Source organism: Urocampus carinirostris, chromosome 5 (genome assembly GCF_059441175.1).
Source record: "Urocampus carinirostris isolate Australia breed hairy pipefish chromosome 5, RoL_Ucar_1.0, whole genome shotgun sequence".
NCBI classification, from domain to species: Eukaryota; Metazoa; Chordata; class Actinopteri; order Syngnathiformes; family Syngnathidae; genus Urocampus; species Urocampus carinirostris.
The window spans coordinates 26,318,153-26,339,665 of record NC_142353.1 but is presented as its reverse complement, the minus strand read 5'-3'; the positions used below and the strand labels follow the sequence as shown (position 1 = coordinate 26,339,665).

General features: G+C 38.1%; 1 protein-coding gene across 1 annotated transcript in view; it reads right to left on the bottom strand.

The window, feature by feature from the left end:
- The window catches only part of oxct1a (3-oxoacid CoA transferase 1a), a 57,118-nt gene that overhangs the window by 3,767 nt on the left and 31,838 nt on the right, over window positions 1-21,513 (bottom strand). Inside the window, exons 14-15 of the mRNA XM_088336336.1 lie at window positions 7,957-8,046; window positions 7,330-7,410 (exon numbers count right to left, since the gene is read on the bottom strand). Of these exons, the coding sequence (XP_088192462.1) occupies window positions 7,330-7,410; window positions 7,957-8,046 (171 nt within the window). The remainder of the gene's footprint in view (window positions 1-7,329; window positions 7,411-7,956; window positions 8,047-21,513) is intronic.

Genomic DNA, 21,513 nt, shown 5'->3' with positions numbered 1-21,513 from the left:
CGTAAATTCCGGACTATAGAGTGCACGTCATTATAAGCCGCACCCACCACCTTTTGGGTGATTTGCCACCTTTGTACTTACACAAGCCGCACCCATGTATAAGCCGCGGTGCGCCCGCATTGACACTTGTGACACAATCACAAGTTTGACCCAAACCAGGCTGTGAGTTACACAATTGTAACCACATAGATAGTACACAATTCTAGAACCTCAGTTGGCACCATAAATGGAAAATGATGCCCGTAATTAACGTTTGATGCAGACTTGTAAAGTCCGGGTCCCGTTGAAATCCAAGTAAAAAAAAATATATTTCCAAAGATAAGGGTGGGAAAAATATATATCCACTATTGTCCGCTGCGACAACAGACAGATCTACCAGTAGCTCAGCTTTACCCCAATTCCCATCAGCCCGCGTTTGCTCCGTCCCTTCTTTTTGATTCGTCCGTAGAACACATAACAGAATAAATCTCTAAAATAAATACATTACAAAAATATACAGTTGCAAATACATATTATACATGGTTACACATATTTACGAAGAAAGACGGTACACCGAGAGAGTTTTCAAAGCTTTAATAATAATAATATAACTTTCATCCCAAACCATGCCTTTGAAAGGTACCAACACGCTAGTAGGATCACGCTCGCAATGTATCAAACGTGCCTGTTAAAAAAAAGCATCCCGTAATTGTGAAATTCACGGAAGAACATCCTCAAGATCCTCCTCATAACTATCGCCATCGAGGGCGTCTTCCTCATTATCGGAACGTACTTTAACTTTACTTAAACTTAGAGGTTGCAGTCTTTCTTGGCGCACATATTCTACTGGTCTTAATCTTACCTTATATACTCCAGCGCCGCTGGTGGCTGTTATAAAAATTCCATTAATTGGCCGCTTCACTGAATAAGCCGCAGGGCTGAACATTTGGGGAAAAAAGTAGCGGCTTATAGTCCGGAATTTACGGTATACATAGAAAGCCATTCAGATTGTAAAATGCCTCAAACAAACAAAACAGGCAGAAGTCAGCATCAGTAAGGATGTAGCAGGGAATAAGCTACCTGAAGAAAAGGAGATCATGAATAGATGGACAAAATACTGTTCCAAACACTACAACCAACCAGCAAAAGGATACACAGAGGTCCTTGAGAATTTGGCCCACGGTAACAACTTCCCTATCCTCGGAGAAGAAGTGGCAGCAATTAACTCGCTGAAGAATGGAAAGTCTCCAGGAATCGACAACATCCTGTCAGAACTCGTATAAAATGGTGCCGAACTAACTATAGACATCTTGACAAAGATTTGCAAACAGATCATTACTCCAACTTCATTGTCAATGGTAACTTCAACTGTGTGTGTCGTTAAAATAACATTAACGACTAAAGCGGAAAAATTGACATGTAGCCACTTTCAAATGAATGACGGAATATGACATGGTTCAGCTGTTCTTCTTATAAAATCTTATAAAATTATTTAAAGACTAATGTGGTGCTCTGAAAGGTTCAATCAACGTATCCCTATATACAGTATGCTACACTGGTGTAGGATGATGCCTCTTGCTCCTTTGGTGTAGGATCACCCAAAGCTACAGACAGAGTGTGGCCAACAGAAAGACTTACGCCCGTCCCTCTACACCCCCTGATGGACAGAACCATGCCTCTTCCCCCACTCCCCGAATAGCAGAACGACACCTCCCACTCTATCTCCCTGTTGAACAGAATCACACCCAGATGATTGGGATAACAACTGGATGGACAGCTTAAAGATCCATACTAGTTGTTCACAAGTGTGCATAGAAACAATGAAGCCCCAGTTCTTCTCAGGAAAACTACATACCTAGACAGCTTTATGATAAAGATTCATATCGCTGAAGTCTTCAAATGTACCATATTTATTTGTGTATGATGCACTTTTTAATTTTCCTAACTCAAAGTTTGCATGCGCGTTATACACCAGGTTCTGCATGTGTAATGATTGAGCATTAAAAACATTGGTCTTGGCCAAACATTGGATGCAAATGGAATCGAACTTGGGTTGCAGCATTGAGGGCTCCGAAATCTAATCACTAGTACCAATATAGTATGGACGCCATATGATTAAATTTGATTTTATTTCATTATCAGAAAATTTTCATTCACAGTACCAGAGATGGTAAAAACTAATTGGTGTATCCGAAGATAAATCTGACTATGAAGGACATTAAAAAAAACACTTTTCAATTTTACGTTATGGTATTGCGTCTATAGTTTACGTTATTTCAAAAATTGCCTCAAAAATGTCAACATCATTTGTCACTTACAGTTCGAGCTGAAAAAAGTAAAACAGAATTTTATACGGACCTTTAATCAAATATTAGGGGTGTGCAATAAATATAGTAGTTAAAAGATCGACGGCTGCGCTTGTGTCAAGATGATTGATGATTTATAATTCCTGATTGGAACTGGCTTCCAAATCTTAATTTTATTTCTTTAAACTATAAAAACCAAAACGGAACAGATGCATTGAGTGTAGCTACTTCAAAATAATGGGACAGATCGTTATTTAATAGAGTGGACATTTGACGTCCACTTTTGAAAATCTGAGGTAAATGCAATCAGCACTCAGAAATTTCAAAACTGTTTCATTCTAAAGACAAGATAAAAATGCTACACTAGTCAAAAAATAAGCAAAACAACAACAAAAAAATCGCTGGGATGTATCCAAATCCATCTATGTCCAAATTCGTCACTTTAATGAAACCCCCAAAAAGATCAAGCTTCCAAATATTAAAGATTTTTTTAATTGTGAGCTATGAAGTTAGGCACGGACACTGGTGAAATGTTTTAATACAAAGGTGGGTAAAGTAAGATCGGGAAGAGCTTTTAAACAATGTATTGGTTTATTTATTTATTGATGTAATCAATTAAAAGTCTCTCTAAAGACATTAAAGAAGATTGGTTAAAATTCCAAGGAATAATATACTAGATTTGACATGATAATATCTATCCAATTCCTATAGGAACTCCATTGGCATAAAACACAACCTAAAAAAAAATCCCTATCAAAATGTGCAATTCATTTATTTCTTTTTTGTTGTTTCGCCATAAAGCTTTGAAGCAACTGAAAAATTTCATTTCCATCAAAATCGGGAGAAAGATCAAGATTGGAATGAATGAGGAATTATAAAAATGAAAAAATAATGTTTGACCTCTGAGAGTCCGCTGTGGTGAAAGACATTTTTGACGAGCAGTTTGACGAATGGAAAAAAGCAGCAGGAGATGAGATAAGGAGTCAAGGGGGGTTGCACCATGACGACGGGGGCAAAAGGAAAGATTTAATTTTTCTCCACAGAAAATGACTCGCTAGGGAATTTTCCGCTATTATCGATCTTATTGGCCGAGCAAAAATTGCCCAAAGTGATAAAATGTTGAAGAACTTTTTTGTTTGTCTGGTCACTTTAGCAACGTCAAACCCTCAAAGGGGCACAAAATGCCTTGATAACATGATACGAGCAAAAGAACACAAAGATTCAAAAACTGCAGCAGCAGCAGCTCATTACAGCCATAAGAATTCAAATTGCTCTGTGATAAACTATTCTATATTGCTTTGTGAAGTCTCCCTCCTCCAATGGCTGGATTCTGCAGAATCAGGCTTCTGTAATAGCGAGGAGGTGGTATAGTGTCAAATTGCTCTTTGGATGGGAATAGATGAAAAATAATCATGCATGGACATATCTTCCCCTTTTTGTGAATGACCTTTGGCTTATTTAAGCAAGAGTCAGTGATTTATCTTGCAGGGACAGTGAGACCTCCAAACTATCTATGAATCATACGTTTTCATTGTGAAATGAATTTCACATCTCTGCAAAGCAAATGGGCTCACATAAAGTGACTATTTCCTCAAACAGTAGCCTTCCATCCTCTTTACTTTATGGTACAGCAAATGATTCTGTTGAGTTAGCAAGTAGATCAGTAATTCCCATAGAATTTTGTCAGAACTTGGTGGATGGAGACTTTAGGGGAGGCCTGGGATTATGCTTCCCCAGAAGACAGTTTAGTACATTTTACGTTAAATTTCATCGATTATGGGCTCCAAAACAGTAGTAACGATTTTTGTAAAAATTTACACAGTTGCACTTTAGGCCTCAGGGAGTGTTTTTACCTAAGTTTTGTGACAGTGAATAGCAAAAAAATTGATAAACATATTTGTTGTGGCAACCCAATGTCCCATCCTACAAGGCAGGCTGTACTGGATGGGCTACCAAGACCTTTCCTATTGGACGAGGTTAAGAACCATCATTACACCTCCAAGTACATGCCCTGCAATCAACTGGCTCCAGAAGTGGTCGAACCTGAGGCCGATCTGCTACTTATCCAGGCAGCGGGTATTTCAGGACAGATGCCCCGAGAGAGAGGAGATCACCAATCTGGGGAAAGCAGAGCACCAGGTCCTCCAAAACTCTAGGGTAAGCAGCCAGTGGCCGAATCTTTTTGGGGAAAGTAAGAGGAGAAATTCCCTTTTGTTTAGAATAAAGATAAGTCAGGACTGGATGGAATCCTGACCTTTGGGGAATAATGGAAGGCAGGCCTGATTTGATTTGAACTGTTTGCTCTCTCTCTGCCACATACCACTGGAAGCCCACCTCCTATCGGAGAAAAACCTGTTTTGGGTACCCTATCCCCCATTTCCCTTAACCAAGTTGTACTACTCAATAAACCTTTTTTGTTTAAATCTATAAAGCGGTCTCTTGGTTGTGTGTTTCCAAGTGTAAAACCTGCCTTTGATTCCCTAGTTAGCCACATTGAGTACAAACAACTCTGGAGGTCCGTGCGGCTCTTTGGGTCTCGCAAGTGGCTCCCAGGCGCTTTTTTAACAAATCCCGGCCCCAACAACCTCGCCCAAGGATATTGCCCAGCAACGCTGGGCCATTTTGCTTGTTATGTATAAATTGATTATAAAAACTCTTGTGGTATTAGGACATTTACAGTTTGAAAGAGCCTTAAACCTACATATCACATTCAAACTAACGCATTTAAGTCTGCCATGTTCAGCTCAGTGACGTTAAATAAGACTATAACTTAAAAGTCATTGTTTCGCATATATTCTAGCACGAACAATGCGGACAGGATTAAAGGCTTAAATGAATGACATAATAATACAGGTTGTACCCCCATTTAGAAAAATAAAACACAAACAAAATCAATAACCAGTCTGCAAAGAGTATAATTGGCACTAATTGGATCAAGGTCACATCCATCCACTTCAAGTGCATCACAGCCATCATTGTATTGAACTTGTTTTAAAATGCACGAGAGAAATAGTGTGTGAGTATGTCATTAGTCGCTTAGTTAAATGAGTAATGTTTTTTTATGGCACACATAATAGGATTGTCTCATGTATAGGTAATTAAGGCTTTTTTGCATGGATGCATTTGGAAAGCTAGCATCAAATAATCAAATCTGTCAGATTTAGACTCTATTTTCTTTCTAGGAGAAAAAAAAAAGTCCCAAGATTATTTTTTATTAAGCATTTCATTTCCCAGTACCGTACCTTTGCTAACGGTATAGGCTTTCAGCTCAGCCAGTTGTTTAAACAATTCATTTCAATAGTGGTGCATATGTGTATATGTAAAGATTTATCGTCAGATATATCGAAAGGTTTCACTTTGCACACATTGCCGAAGCATTGTCATTTGAATTTTAGAATACTTACAAAAGGTTTGGATCTTAGGATTTTCAGTTTCAAATATTATTAATATGTTACTCCCCTCTAGTATTTTTTTCTGTAGCTTTCAAGTCTGATATCAACAGACCCATATTTAAGCTGCTGTTGCACAGCAGCTGAGTTACTTCGTACCTAGAATTAATCCTTTTGAATTTGTGCAGTCAGGATTCAGGAGTAATCACTCTACTGACACAGCCCTGGTTTAAATAACCAATAAAGCTTTCCTAGACATAAAAATTATTATTATTATTATTACTACTACTACTACGCATTCAGTATTACTGCAACTGGATCTCAGCGCCACCTTTGACAATATGGACATTAACATACTTGGTATCTCAAGAACTATAATCCTACCTCTCATACAAGGCACAATGTATTAGTTTTGGCAACAGGACCACTGAAACCTTTGGTGCCACCTGTTGCTTTCTATAGGGCGCAGTACTTGGCCCCCTCTTTTTCAGTATTCATATACCACCACTGAGTGAAATTATTTGTTATTATAAGTAGAATATTGGTATTCATTGTTATAGGGATGGCACTCAGTTGTATTTGCCGATGGAGAAAATACGCTCCGTTTGGTTGTGGAAACTTGGAGGCTGTACTCACTGTGATAAAAAGATGGATGTCATTTAATTTGATCACCTTAACCACTCTAAAAAAGTGATGTTAATTTGCGGTTCAGTTCTTTGTTGTGACTTGTCCTCAAACACTGCAAATGGCTTACCATTCAGAGTGACTTTGTAAAAATAGTCATATCTGGCTCTAGTCTGTCGTTTCAGTTTAATGTGAAAAATATTGCTTAAGTTTTTTTTTACATATTGCAATTTTGTAAAGATTTGCCAGAAGTTGTCTCAATATAATGCTGAGAATATAATTAATGTGTTTGTTACATCTCACCTGGATTACTGTAATGCATTACTCTCTTGCTGCTAGACATCGGGAGACCGAATTTGCAGCTGGTACAAAAACCTGCAGCAAGACTTTTGATTGGGACAAGAAAGTTTGATCATATTACCCGGCTGAATTGCACTTGCTCTGTTTACTTTCTGTGTATTTTCCAAGATTCTGTTCCACAATTACCAAATTTAGACTTCCTCGTTTAAGTCCCTAATCATTGGAGCAAATTTGTCACAGCTTAATCGGCAATATAATCAACAGTTTAATCAGATTAAGTAATCCTTTTTTTGCGGCACTCAATTTTAAGATGCCTAAGTACATGTAGGATCAAAAATGAGTCATTTTATTTGACTTGCGTTTATGACAAGTTACTGTTTTGTTTACACCCTTTTTTGTAATGCATGAGCCTGTTGTAGCTAGATACTTTGAGTAAAACAAAAATGAAAAATTCAGATTAACATATATGCTATGGATCAATTTGTAGCCTATGTATATATATATATATATATATATATATATATATATATATATATATACACACGTGTATAGGTGGGTCGATTGGCTAGTAGGCACTAAGTGTGAAAAGATTTAAAACAGCCATTTTAAAATACGCAATACAAATTTAGATGAAAACAAGTCCAAAAATTATTTAAATCTCAGTAAATTACAGTTCTTCTTTGCTCATGTTACCATTTGAGAATATATATGTTAACTTATCAACTACAAACCTTTTCCGTAATGATCCTGTCCACACACTGTTTCCCTGTCAGAGGCAGAAGGCAGTTGTCCAATATCTTGTGTTTACCACCCTGAAATAAAGACACACACATTATTAAAAAACCTTAAGCCTCAGGTTATGGCACAAAAGTAACGGTTAAAGGAGCTGTACGGAATTTGGAGCTTTTTTTACTCGCTGCTCCCATTTCCTGGCTTGTTTTATCATTGCAACCTCTCTTAAGCTCCTTATGTTGCGCATGTAAGTTAGTGCATTTTTTAGATGCGCTTGTACAGTCCTTTGTCTTTTCATTTTCTGAAGCTTGGGTTTGTGCTTTTGACTGTACTTGAAAGAGGCCTTTTCTTAATTTCACTATTTTCATGCTACACTAACAAATGTAAACCAAAAATCGGGGATGAACATGACTGACTGGTATTGGAAATAACAGGAGACAAATAAGCAGAGCTGGTTTGTACACAGAGCTTCTTCTTAAGAGCCATTAAACAAACCATAAAGACAATTAACATTCATTAGTCACAACCCTCACAGTCATTAATAATGGAAGAAGACACCGGGCACAATGGTTAAAAGTAGGAATGCACATACACTTTACATTAGACTATACTTGAATGTTACCAACCTTTGCTGAGTGCTCCATAGTGACCACCACCTTGGTTCCAGCACTGGCCACCAAATCCATGGCTCCACCCATTCCTTTTACCATCTTACCCTGAAATTTTAAAATACATTTTGATATAAATGATTGGAAAATTATCATATATTATTACTTCATTCATAAAGGCAGTTTATTCAAGTTTAAAAAGTTTCGGGTAGCTATATATGGGCCAGTGGCCAGGCTTCTGTCTGGCCCCTTAATTTTTTGTAATTTTTCATCAGATTAATCAACAACATAAACAGCCAGTGATTGAAATAATGACATGATTGGTGTTATACACCTAAAACACACTGTAAAATAACAACCACGAAATCCTATCTGAGTCGAATTGCAGGAAAAAAATAAAACAATTTTATACAATTGATCTCCATTTTTATTTCATGTCCATACTTTCAACCTCTAAAGTCAAACTAGTAGACTTTTAACTATAATCAAGCACTACGCTCAGCAGTGACTTTACAAAGGGAAGTATTGCTGCATGAACTCAAAAAAACTGTACCATACTATTTTTCTTGGTGATAAGCCAATTACATCTCTTCTGTTTCCTAACAATTTTAAAATGAAATCCATGCTGCATTGAGTGCCTTGAGCGGTTGTTGATGTTTTTAGTAGCTGTTAAATATGCAAAATTGTAATGAAGGGGCTAGGTTATTTTTTTTTTTTTCAAGTGTAAACCTTTGAAAATATAAATATTCCACAGCAAAACAGGTCATAAAACACTGTTTACAAGTGAAAAATAAATTTCCTCTTAAGTGTCAATCAAGACGGGTCATTTCCAGTCACAGGGAGTTGTGTTCCCTGCACATAATCATACCTAGGGAGGTTGAAATATAAAATAATTTTATTTTTCCTGAGGAGAATTAAAAGACTAAAGGTACACAAAAGAATAGAAAAATAATAGATTCTGTGCTTTTACAGAAGTTAAAATGTCACAGAACAAGCGCCTAAAATAAAGCTTGCAATGGTGCAGCGAGGGCACAGAATTAAATCCAATCAAAAAAACTGTGAGGTGAGGGTTATGGACAGGGGACATTCTGGTAATCGGATGCACTCGAAGTGCTTTTGCCAGTAATAGTGAGCACCAATTGCCAAGTCAAGATGGGACAAGCTGATAATACTCCTACACAAAGGTGAAGCTGCAAATCTATCGAAAAGCAACCCAAAGGTTTTTGCGTGTCAGTGTTTGTTTTTTTGGTTTCTCAGATCTGTCTCAATTCCTATAATTTAAATGACTATTTTGTGAACTCTTTATGCGGTGACAAGTAGCTAAACTGATTAGTATGTCTACCTCACAGCTCAGAGGTCCTGGGTTCAATTACAGCCTCCTTATGTGAAATGTGCATGGTCTCCCCGTGTTTTTCTTTCTCCGGGCACTTAGTTTCCTTCCACAAGCCAAAAACATGAACTCCAGTAAAAGGTCCCTAGATGTAAGTGTCCGTGTTAATGGACTGTCTCTGCGTGTCCTGGCTGGGAATGGGTTTGAGTTTTTGTGGTTTCATTTGTGCACTACTAATGAAATGTATCATTGTTGTTTCTAATAAGTGAAAACCACAAAAGACATAGCAGAAAATGTGACTTTCAAGTAGGTTAGGTGACATTTATTTGTATATTCCTTTAATCACAGAGTCTCAAAGTGATGCATCCCTTGATCTGAAGACTGTCTGGTGGCAAAGAAAAACTCAAAAATCCCAGCATGAAAAATATTATGAAACCTTGGGAAATCAATCGGAACGCCACTTGTCTACAAAACGTATTCTACTCTAAGTACTCCTGTGTCCCCAGTGAAAGAAAGCTTGCAAAAAGAGACAGACATGAAGATATTGCCACAGGGTGAGGACGCAGTAACTGAATTAAAATCCCATTTGGTCATCAATCATCTGAAGAGGCTGCCTTGCTTTGCACTCTGCTCGATAACCGGGGATCTGAATATGCCAAGTGCTGTGCATCATAAGAATCCTTTTGCCTCCAGGGAGGCTGGCTGGGGAGGAAAGATAGAACCCAAAGCAGTGCGAGGGCGGCGAGAGTTAAGTTTGATTAAAATGAATATACTGTCATGCATAGTCTTCAGAAATTCCATTTGTGTAACGACTCCCTTGAATTACGTGAAACAAAACAAAAAAAGGATCCGTGTTAAGCAATAACCACATTACACAGCCTTAACTTTACTGGAGTTCACACCAGCAGCTAACAGAGTCATTTTGTAAATGATCGATGCTAATGTTATTTGACATTCTAAGAACCGCCTAATATGTGTAAGGGCCATTGGGGATGACTACATCTGACCAGATACCAGCCAGCCTGACTTGAGTGATGATGAGTGTGAGCCAGACATACCTGTGAGGTCACACTGTTTCTCACTCTGTATGCATGCTTGTGTATGACTAAAGCTGATTCAAGTATAGCAACAACCAGGCTGAACTGATCAAAGTCAGCAGAGGTCATATTGTTGGATGTTTTGAAAAATTATCCTCTAAGCTAACCTGTTGGGCTGAGTGTGTTAAGAAAACATTGCTTATTGATCCAGTTGAACAAGTTTGTAGTTCTGTAAAGATTCTATAATCTTGAAATCACAGATTTGGAACGATCAACTTCTCTTGCTATGGCTGATAGGGTCATCCCTTTCTCTTTCACCTGAACAACCTGCTGCCAAAGGCTTTCAGCCACTTTACAACGGCCCACTAAACTGGCAGATAAAATGCACGCTAAATAGTAGTTGACAGATAGTTAAGGAAATTAGCTAGATTAGCACCATTAAGTCGGAGGAACCTGAATGTGTTCTCTGATTTTGATCAGTGCATTTTGGGGGAAAACCAGGGTTTTGGTTGAAATGCCTATTCCATTTTGTGGAAAATTGTTTCATAAAATGGTATGGACCCAACAAAATGCCCTTAAACTGTTGAGCAGTGAAGATGGCATTTTTTCCCTGATTATACTTTTTTTTTACAAATTGTTCTCTGCCTTCAAATGTGTTATGCAGGTCCCAGAAAAAGAAAAAAAAAATCAAGCGCACTATTGCAGACCGCAATCCTTAAGTCCATTTCATTGCCGGCCCGGTTTTATCTTATTCTTTAGCAACAAATGGCTTAAGATAACAGTGGCGGTTTATTTTCTTTTTATTTCGCACGGCTATCTCTGGTTGAGGGGTGCTAGCATTTCTATGATAAACAACTACCAAAAGGGAAACATGAATAATAATAATAATAATTTCCTTGTATTGTCATTCTGTGTAACAATGTACACAGAACGAAATGTCGATTGCACCTGACCCGTTGTAGCGAGCCGATGCAGCCGCAGCCAACAGAGGGCGCCGCCGACCACGTTTTAAGTCTTAGGAATGACTCGGCCGGGGCGCGAACCACCGACCTCCCAGTCTCAAAGCGGGCGCCTTACCATCTAGGCTACTGAGCTGGTAACGAAATGTCGATTGCACCTGACCCGTTGTAGCGAGCCGATGCAGCCGCAGCCAACAGAGGGCGCCGCCGACCACTTTTTAAGTCTTAGGAATGACTCGGCCGGGGCGCGAACCACCGACCTCCCAGTCTCAAAGCGGGCGCCTTACCATCTAGGCTACTGAGCTGGTCAGCACGCTGACTGTAAATAAGTTTTATAAAACTAAAAAAATAAATAAAAATCATATATCCAAGTATTTGGGAGCTCAACGCTTTTAGTTGACTGGCACTAGCATGCACAAAACAGACTGATGAAAGATTAATAACTTTTACTTTTTCTTCCCTTAGAAGCTTAGTTCATGCTTGTCCACCAATAGTGCTGTTCAAAGTTATAGTGGTAAGTGACTAACCAGAATATTTCAGATTTTAGTACATTTTTATTTTTACATGCAAAACAAATAACCAGTAGGTGCAGAAAATAAAGAACCCCCACACTCTGAAGGCTGTGCAACAAGGAAAACAGTTCAAATGGGTGTGTACAAAAAATAGCAGGGTCTCGTGTTGACTGTACAAACTCAAAACTATTTTGTATTTCCTAACATTTAGTTGCATGACCACGGTTTATTAGAACTGCTTCACATTTGTGTGGCATAGAATCAACCAACTTGTGGGGATTTTCAGTTGTTATTTTACTCCTTGATTAATTAAAAAAAAATCCACATTTCATTTACATTTAAAAAACAGCATTTTGGATATCATCCCACAAGTTCTCGATTACATTGAGAGCTGGGGATGGGGCTGACCACTCCATAACATTAATTATATTGGTTTGGACCCAAGACTTTGCTCTTCTACTAGTGTGTTTGGGGTCATTGTCTTTTTGAAACACCCATTCCAAGGGCATGTCCTCTTCAGCATAAGGTAACATAAAATCTTAAAGTATATTGACATACACAAACTGATCCATGATCCCTGGTATGTGATAAATCGGCCCAACACTAAAGTAGGAGAAACATGCCCAGGCCATGATACTTGCCCCACCATGCTTAACTTTCTTCAATGTGTACTGAGGTTTGAGGTCAGAGTTTGGGGGTCATCTCAAACACGGTCTGTGGCCCCTGGATCCAAAATGGCAATTTTACTTTAATCAGTCCACAAAATGTTTCTCCATTTTTCTTTAGGCTAGGTGATTGTTACCTCTTCTGTACAGGCCTTTTTTAACAGAGGGACTGAGCGTGGGATTCTTGAAAATTATTTTGCTTCACACAGACGTCTTCTAACTGTCATAGCACTTACAGGAAACTACCAATTGTGTTTGACCGTCTTGGAGCATATTATTGGCTGAGCTTATGCCATTACAGTTATTCTCCGGTACCTTTTAACAATTGTCTTCCATTTTCTTCATTGTGTCTCTATTTTTATACTAATTTCAAATCATTGGAGACCATTTTAGTTCAACAACTAAAACTTTTTTGCACATTTTTTTAAGTTTTTCCCTATCCAGTCAACTTTTTAATCAAAGAATGCTGGCTACATCATCCTTAAATAGGCGCAACCCGATTCACAATAGTTTTTGTTTTTTTTCTTCCCCCAAATTAATCAAGTCAGAAATTCGTTGCCACACTGCTATTTTTTTAACACACCCCTTAGAACTATTTGCCCAATTGCACAGCCTTTGGAGAATACATATTATGAATGCTGGGTCTTGTTTTCTGAGAATCTACTGCACCTACTGGTAACTTGTATGGCATGTAAAAATTAAAAATATACTAAAATCTAGGGATATTTTGGTAAGTCACATTGCAATGCTATTATTTTGAACAGCACTGGAGAAGCTGACCAAAACTGACAAACACCTTACAACAAGTAAGATCAACTAACTTGCTCATTCGGCCTCAAATCAGTAAGGGAAGGAACTAAAATTTGTTACATTCTTCTTCTTCTAGTGATTAGCGTGAGTATTAAACATAAGTGGACAAAAGGAACTGCAATAATGAACAGCTTTTAACATTGTGACACAATAATATTGTAGTCGTTTTAAATCATGATCTCATTATTTTGACATTACCCTTTTTCTTCTTAGCCATCACTAAAAGAAAAAAATTTAACGTAAAGTACCCTCCAAACTTAAATGACAAGGTTTAGGATTCATCTCGTTAGAAATGTAGCAACAACATTTGCCAGGAGTTTCTTTTTGGGGTAACACAGTACTAACACAAAATGATAGGGGGGTTGTTAGTACCCAATAGCCTATCATCTTTAATTCAAACCTCAAATCAAAAAAGCAATATAATACCATTAATAATATTTACGACTTTTGGGGGAAGTTTAGCACTGGTGAACAATATTTGCTACGATGCAATCACAAAACTTACTTGACCACATAAAAACTCAGTGTTGATGAAATTATTGACTACTGCGCACCGCAGCTTTTTATCCTATACATAGTGTTAATATAAGATACAAAAACTCAATGGCCTCACACTAAAGCTTGCAGCTAAATAAAATATAACTCTAGGGGCTAAGAAGTCTGCTACTGGCCAAATGTCATCACCAATCTTTATGATTTCAAGCAAATTAGTTAATTATCCCCAGAACTATTTACCTTATTCATCAGACTTTTAAAAATGTGCAAACTGGGAACGTTCTATATGTTTTTTAAATACATTGATCTTATACACTCGCCCACACTTAAAATAAATCTATGCCAGAGGTTGTTATGCTTGTGCCAGTTAAATAGGCGCAAGGAAAAATGTTAGCAGCTTAATGGCTTCTTGAAAGCAACAGATAATGTGGGGCTGAGGGCCAGCGTTTAAGCTGAATCTGTGGCGTCGCAGCCAGATTACAAGAGACATCTGATGTCGAAGTACTGCTGGGATGGCGCCGTTTGGTACAAGAAAGAGAGAGAGAGATCACATTAATGTCAGACACCGCTCACCGGGCAAGGTTTTTTTCAGTTTAAAAGGCCACTGCTAATGCTTTTCCTTTGAACCTGTTTCAAAAATAAGTCAAAAGAGCAGCAATAAACTCAACTGCAAGACCTTTTTTGATGTGTAATCCAAACACAGTTTGTTAAAAAATATGACATTGGCGTAGGCATTAAAAAAAACAGTAAGAATACTCTTATCTGTATTAATCCAACGTTCGACCCCAAAAACATAATAAAATACTGATAAAAGTACTTTTTTTTCTACATCGAAATTAATTTATTTTTGTCCTAGATTTCCCACAGCGACCTTTACAGAAAATATTTGAACGAACAATAGAAAATAAAACACATTTGAAATGTATTTTTATCACCCGTAATTTCCTCTGAGCTAACACATGCTAATAGGTCTTAAATTTATGCAGCATAGTTACGTGCTAATTTTTCGAATGTTGCTGCTACACTCTTTCCTCTTATTGAATACGGCTAAAGTTCTACGTTTTCCAGTTCAGGTATTCTATATAATTATTTGATATATTATATCCTAAATTTAAGGTGAGCCTACTTTGTATGTATTTTCACCCCTTGAGTCTACATTAAGGTTAGTGGCCCCACATATGTTAGCTAATAAGCAGTGTTATAATTAATTTTGTTGTTATCAATTGATATTTCAAATGAATCTATAAAAACTAAATTAATATATTTCCCAGGGACAAACCAGTTGACAATTTAAGAGTGACATTAGCTTTCCAAAATGGGTTATCAGACCAAGGTAACACATTTTCACACAGAATAATCCTTCAAGGTTGACTATATATATATATAGATATATTATATGAGAGAGACAGATATAAATATATAGATAGATGGATAGATTTATAGGATACCAAAATCCTGGATTCTTTGATGGTTCTTTCTTTCAGCACACATAATATAAACAAACAAGAGTATTATCAGGCTTCTGTAAAGATTGCTAATGAGCTGCTCATATCCATTGGTGTGTCGGGGGAGGAAAATGAGCAAAATGCTGTTAAGGTTTCCTCGAGGACTTTTTTTAGTGGATTCTTTGCTAAGCCTTTAAAATACCATGTACATTCTCTACAAACACATTCGTTTGGATTTAGGAGAAAAATGGGAAATAAGTGATTCCTCAATGCAGCAGATGATTACAGTATGTGTATATGACATGTGACTTTGTATCTGAGAACAAACTGTGTTCCAAAATATGCATCCCAGACCCATCATAAACTACAGTATGTGGTTGCTGTCATGTAAAAAAGAAACAAATCTCCATTTTTGCCATTTTAACATTTGTAACTTTTTGATTAGGTTTGCAATTTCAAAATTCTAATGGTTTTCAAAGCAAGAGATGGTTGTTGTTTTTTTTTTTCCAAAGCAATGGTCACCTTTAACTGTGTACACATTTAAAAAAGGCAAAACAAGTTAAAAATTAAAACACCCCCACCCTAAAAAAATATATTTCTTTTTTAAAAACACAAGCGATTGTTTTCAAATAGGGGGAATCTTACATTTACGTTGCCATGATAATGTTTAGTCCACAGTAGTAGAAAAATGAAAACCAGAAAAGAAATGCTCCCTTTCTAAATGCAGTAGCTTTTACCTGATCAGGTCTGACAATCTCAACACAAAGGAATAATTTTAATTACAATGTGACAGACTTGGTTGCGTGAAACTAATGAGAATCTTTGGATAAAAAGAGGGGACAGAGTTATTTGTTCCAAACTGGGGACGAGCTCCGAAAACTAGCACTCTAACGCTTCTCAGTGTGGTTCAATAAGCGATGCGAGAATGTGTTTGTGTGTTGCACTACATTCACTGATTGCTGCCTTCAAATGTGTTATGCAATAGCTTTTGATTAGGAGCCAGTCAGAACTGTGTAAACAAACCATTTGCTTCAAGACAGGCCATTGTTAATTCTGCTGCCATTCTCATAAAACAAAGCACATACAATTAAACCAACCAACAGACTGGTTATCTTTTAAGGAGCTCCATCACCAGACCATATTGTAGCATTCTCAGAAAAGCTATGGTTAGATTAAAATGCATAGTTTCATCTATGCCTAAATTCATTTTGGGTCGCATAAAGCCAGGGTTTTAAAAAACATTTTTGGTAAAGTTCCAGTACACCATTTTATCAGTACCAATAATTAGATGAGACATACCTAGCAACATGAAATACAGGTAGCATCTAACCGGTTGTAAATCGATTACAATTTTGCCATCTGCTGCTACCAGCTCAGTAGCCTAGATGGTAAGGCGCCCGCTTTGAGACTGGGAGGTTCGGGTTCGCGCCCCGGCCGAGTCATTCCTAAGACTTAAAAAGTGGTCGGCGGCGCCCTCTGTTGGCTGCGGCTGCATCGGCTCGCTACAACGGGTCAGGTGCAATCGACATTTCGTTCTGTGTACATCGTTACACAGAATGACAATACAAGGAAATTATTATTATTATTATTATTAAAGTGATATCTATTTACCGTCAGAGAGTAGTGATAGATTGCTGTGCCGGTAAGCTGCCAAAAATGTGTGTACATACAGATATCCCTTGGTTTTCGCGATTTATGGGGACCACAACTACCCAAAAAAAGAGAAAATCCGCAAAGTGCCACACTTTTTGGGGGGGGCAGCCTATATTAGAACAGATTTGCCGACTAATTAACTGAAATGTGTGGAGGCTGCAGCGCTACCGACTGGGGTAGTGTGAGGAGGGTAACGAGGACAGCAGAGAAAATAATCGGGACTACACTTCCCTCCATTCAGGACATTGGCCAGAAGCGCTGCCTATCCCATGCTAAGAACATTATCAGGGACCCCTCTCACCCCCATCATGGACTGTTCACTCTGCTAGCCTCTGGGAAGAGGTACTGCAGTGTGCGGTGCAGGACCACCAGGTTCCGCAGTAGTCTAGTCCCCCTGGCCATTAGACTGTTAAATGTTCAATCTAAGATATAGTTAACCTAAATCTAAACGGCTGCTAATTTGACTTTTTGCACTACTGGCAGTTCTTTATAGCTTGCCACTCCTTGCACATTTGCTCTCTGCACTATTGTACTTACAGCGTTATTGTTACAGTGTTAATGTTACCGTTTACCTGACTTGTTAACCTGACTGCCCATTTTGCACATCTGGTTAGCTACTCCTCTTGCACTATCGGCACTATGGTAAAATACTATACGTAGCCATAATACAATACAACTTTTACTTATATCTGTACATTTAAGGAAACTGGGCGGGTCAGATGTATCGACATTTTGTTCTGTATACACGTGTACTAGAATGACAATAAAGTAGATCTGAATCTGAATCTGAATCCTTTTTTTGTGGAAAGGTGGGTACTGGTCTATACCACATTTAAGAGAGTCTGCCCGGGCTGCGAAATCTCTATACTGTAGGTGTTGCAAACGCTTCAGCTTCCTACTCTAGTATTTCTGTCTCGAGCAATTGTTGATCCAGATGTTTCAGCCTGAGTGGAGATGTAAAAGCATTTCAAAGCCCTCGACTGGAAAATGTTTATCTGCATTTGCATATTGGAAGCGCTGAAAATCTAAATCATGCTGAGAGCGCCAAATCTGCCACTCCTACGTTAAAACATTTCCAATTTCACGCTATGCACCCATCTTTAGATGGTGAATAATTTTCATTATCAGAGGCGGAGGGGATTTGAAATTCTCTTCATCCTTCCCTTCAAAAGGGCGGGCATAATGAGGATGGAGGCGTAGGTGAGAACTGAGCTGTGTGTGTGCAGTCAATAACCGGTACAGTTGATGATAGCCCTTATGAACAGCCACTGTTGAATATACAGTATTTTCTAGTAAAATGCTTAACTAACCAAACCCACAAACAACAGGAAAGGTTACTATAAAAATGAACTAACCAAATGAAATTGCTGAACATAACATGGTAAAATATAACGGTGGCATCTTTAAGTGAATGCAATGCATGAAGCAACAGGTCCACTTGATTCAAGTGAAAAGCTGCTATGTGTTGGAGGAACAACAACGACTCTCTGCACAACATCTCGTACAAGTATTTAATAGATTCTTGACCTTGGTACTAAACAAGGGCTAGGACTGCCTTGGTCAACAGAACAATTGGCGTCATCATACATTTTGTTGCAATCTCATCCACAACCATTACGCTACAAGTGTCTGCAAGCACACCCCCACTGAAGAACAATCATTTACACAATGGGTGTCCACACTGTAAAACACATGTGTCACTCCAAGAAGCCGAATAGAATCTTCTATCAGCTTAGCAACGCTGGGCCATTTTGATAACAATAAAAAAATGACCATCTTTTTGAGAGAAAAAAATGTTCTTGTTTCACTGGCAGATAATTTGGCTGACTCCAAATTTTAGTTTTCTCATTTTACTCTAAACGCTTCTAACAAATACTCATATCATACAGTATTTTGTTGTATCTTTCTATTATATTCATATATTTAAAAATATTCTAGACAAAATCAAAACAAAATATTCATTTATTTAAAAATAGGTTATGTGTCTTGTCTGTTTAATGTGTCAAAACTGCAATTGTTGCCAATGTGTTTACATCTGAGTGTGTAGGATGACATTTGTTTTGAAAAATATAGCTGAGTAACTTAATGACTTGCAAAGGGTAATCCTCAGTTTGATTGCATTTCTGACAGTGAAACATTTTTGATGCCTGACTCTCCTTTTTAGGAAATAGCCAAAGGAATGAAATGAGCCATCCCTCACAATTTTGTGAGAGCTCAATGTTTTTTAAGTAGTGCGATTAAATGTAGCCCCAGGGTCACATTGCTTTGTTAGGGAGCTTCTTAATTAATTGGGTTCAGGGAAAAGGGGTTGTTCTTTGCCTTTTATTGTATTATATTATTCTGCTTTGATGTAGTTTATTTTATTACTTTTATTTTAGTTAGTTCTTGGGGTCATGTTTTCATTATTCCCTTTTCTAGCTTACTATAAAACATGCACATATTTCCACCTTCAATGAGTACTTGTGAGTGTGTCAATTAAAATGACATTAAGGTGTTAAAATGGTATAAAAAAAACTCGACATGTAGTCAACCTTTAGATTATCCATCCATCCATTATCTGCATCGCTTATCCTCAGTAGGGTCGCGGGGGTGCTGGAGCCCATCCCAGCCATCTTCGGGCAGTGGGCAGGGGACACCCTGAACTGGTTGCCAGCCAGTCGCATGGCACATGGAGACGGACAACTCACTTGCTCATTATACCTAGGGACGATTTGGACCGGCCAATTCACCTAACATGCATGTTTTTGGAATGTGGGAGGAAACCCGAGTGCCCGGAGGAAACCCACGCAAGCACGGGGATAACATGCAAACTCCACACAGGAAGGTTCGATCTCATGACCTCAGAACTATGCCGCACACGTGCTAACCACTGTGCCGGCATGCTGCCAACATTTAGATTAATTTATGATTAAATTGTTTTTCATCTGTTCTAATAAAAATATATAGAAACTGATGGGCTCTTCCTAAGGAAAGGGCTAGCTCAAAAGATACATTCAACTCTTCTCTTTGGATCAATTAGTAAATCGATAATTTCATTTAAATGATTGATTCCTCTGATATTCACTACATGAGCAGAACATCTGCGATATCAGCCAATATTAGTCACAGGGGTTAAGGTGTGTTGTATGGGCTTTTGAATCCTATGCCTCCTATGCTACAGTACCTGTTCCATACACCAGGCAACCATTCCATGACCTGGATAGTCTTTTTGCATTTTTACCCGGTAAAGGGGACTGACGGATCACACCCTTGGATCCACCTTCGACAAGATCCATCACCGCCTCGCAATTGGCTGACTACAGTGGGTATTGGTTATAGCTCTGCCGTGTTCCTGCATTCTAATTAAATGTCTGGCTGGTTAGTTTAGGTGAAAAGGCAAAGGTAGGATATTTTAAGTATCAGATAATAACCAAATGTCTGATAACTATTAACATTTGTATAACATGAAGTATTTAACACTAATGTCCAATAGTAATATTGGATGTTTTGTAAACAGTTTTCTCTTGTTAGCCAGCGATAAGACAAGTTGCGTATGGTATGTCCCCCCTGATCTAAGAGACACGAATGTACCTAAGGGCTTTTCGAAATGAAATAAAAAGTTTGGTGTGACTGGGGGACAGCAGGAAGCTGACATGCAAGCTGCCAGGTTCAGTAGTTCCTCAGCCTTGTCCTAGCTGAAAAATAATTAGGTGTATGCACCTCTTTTTGGAGGGTATTTTTTGTCTAAAAATATCTCGATGAACATGACAGAAGTACAAAAGAAAACTCAGGTTTATGATTCTTTTATCAATTTGGAGGTTTTAGCGTTTTAAACATTAAGGGGAGGAAAAATCCTGCAGAAGCTAAATGTTCACACAGAATTAATGTGCAATCGACACAGCTACTTTCCTCATCTTTACCTCGTGGGGGGAGCTTACTTCAATACACCTCTCTCTAACTCTCGATCTCTTAAAATCAAGTAAATGAATTAATATATTGCAATCCGTTTGATGTATACTTGAAAGTACAATTTGGCAACCACACATGGCTCATGTTGGCATTCATTTGATGCAAGAGGGTGTAGGGTACTACACTGCTACAAATACATTTTCCGCTAGCCATTTACAACCACAAACTCTACCAAAAGAAGGGAGAACCCCTAAAGCCACACAAAACTTTATTTTTTTTAAGCGCGCACAAGAGCTAAAGCAACAGGAAATGATCAGGGTATCCAGCTGTATAATACAGTTTTGAACCCCAGAGTGTTCATTTGATATAAAAAGATTAATTAGGTGCCCATGTACAGTCTCATAGGGGTCTTTGCCCCCGTAGACAATGGGGACAAAGAAGGCTGAGTTGAGGAAGCCTGGCGCACGCTAACCACGAGGCTTGGAAGGTCCGTGTTTCTTTTGCTCCCTCTCGATCGGCTGAAAGCAGCAGGATCTCTACATGGGAGAGAAATCTGTTTTTTCTCCATGTGTGACCCTTTCCCAACATGATGCTTTGTCTAAGCAAATGTAACCAAAGAAAATATTTCACAACAAACTATTTTTGGTGCTGGGAAAAAAAATCAAATTCATTCTGACATGCTATGAAATGATTCATGATTATTGAAATAAGTTGATTAACTTAAAATTGGTCTTATGTATGTAACATCCCACATGCCGACATTTCTTGTGTAAATACCATG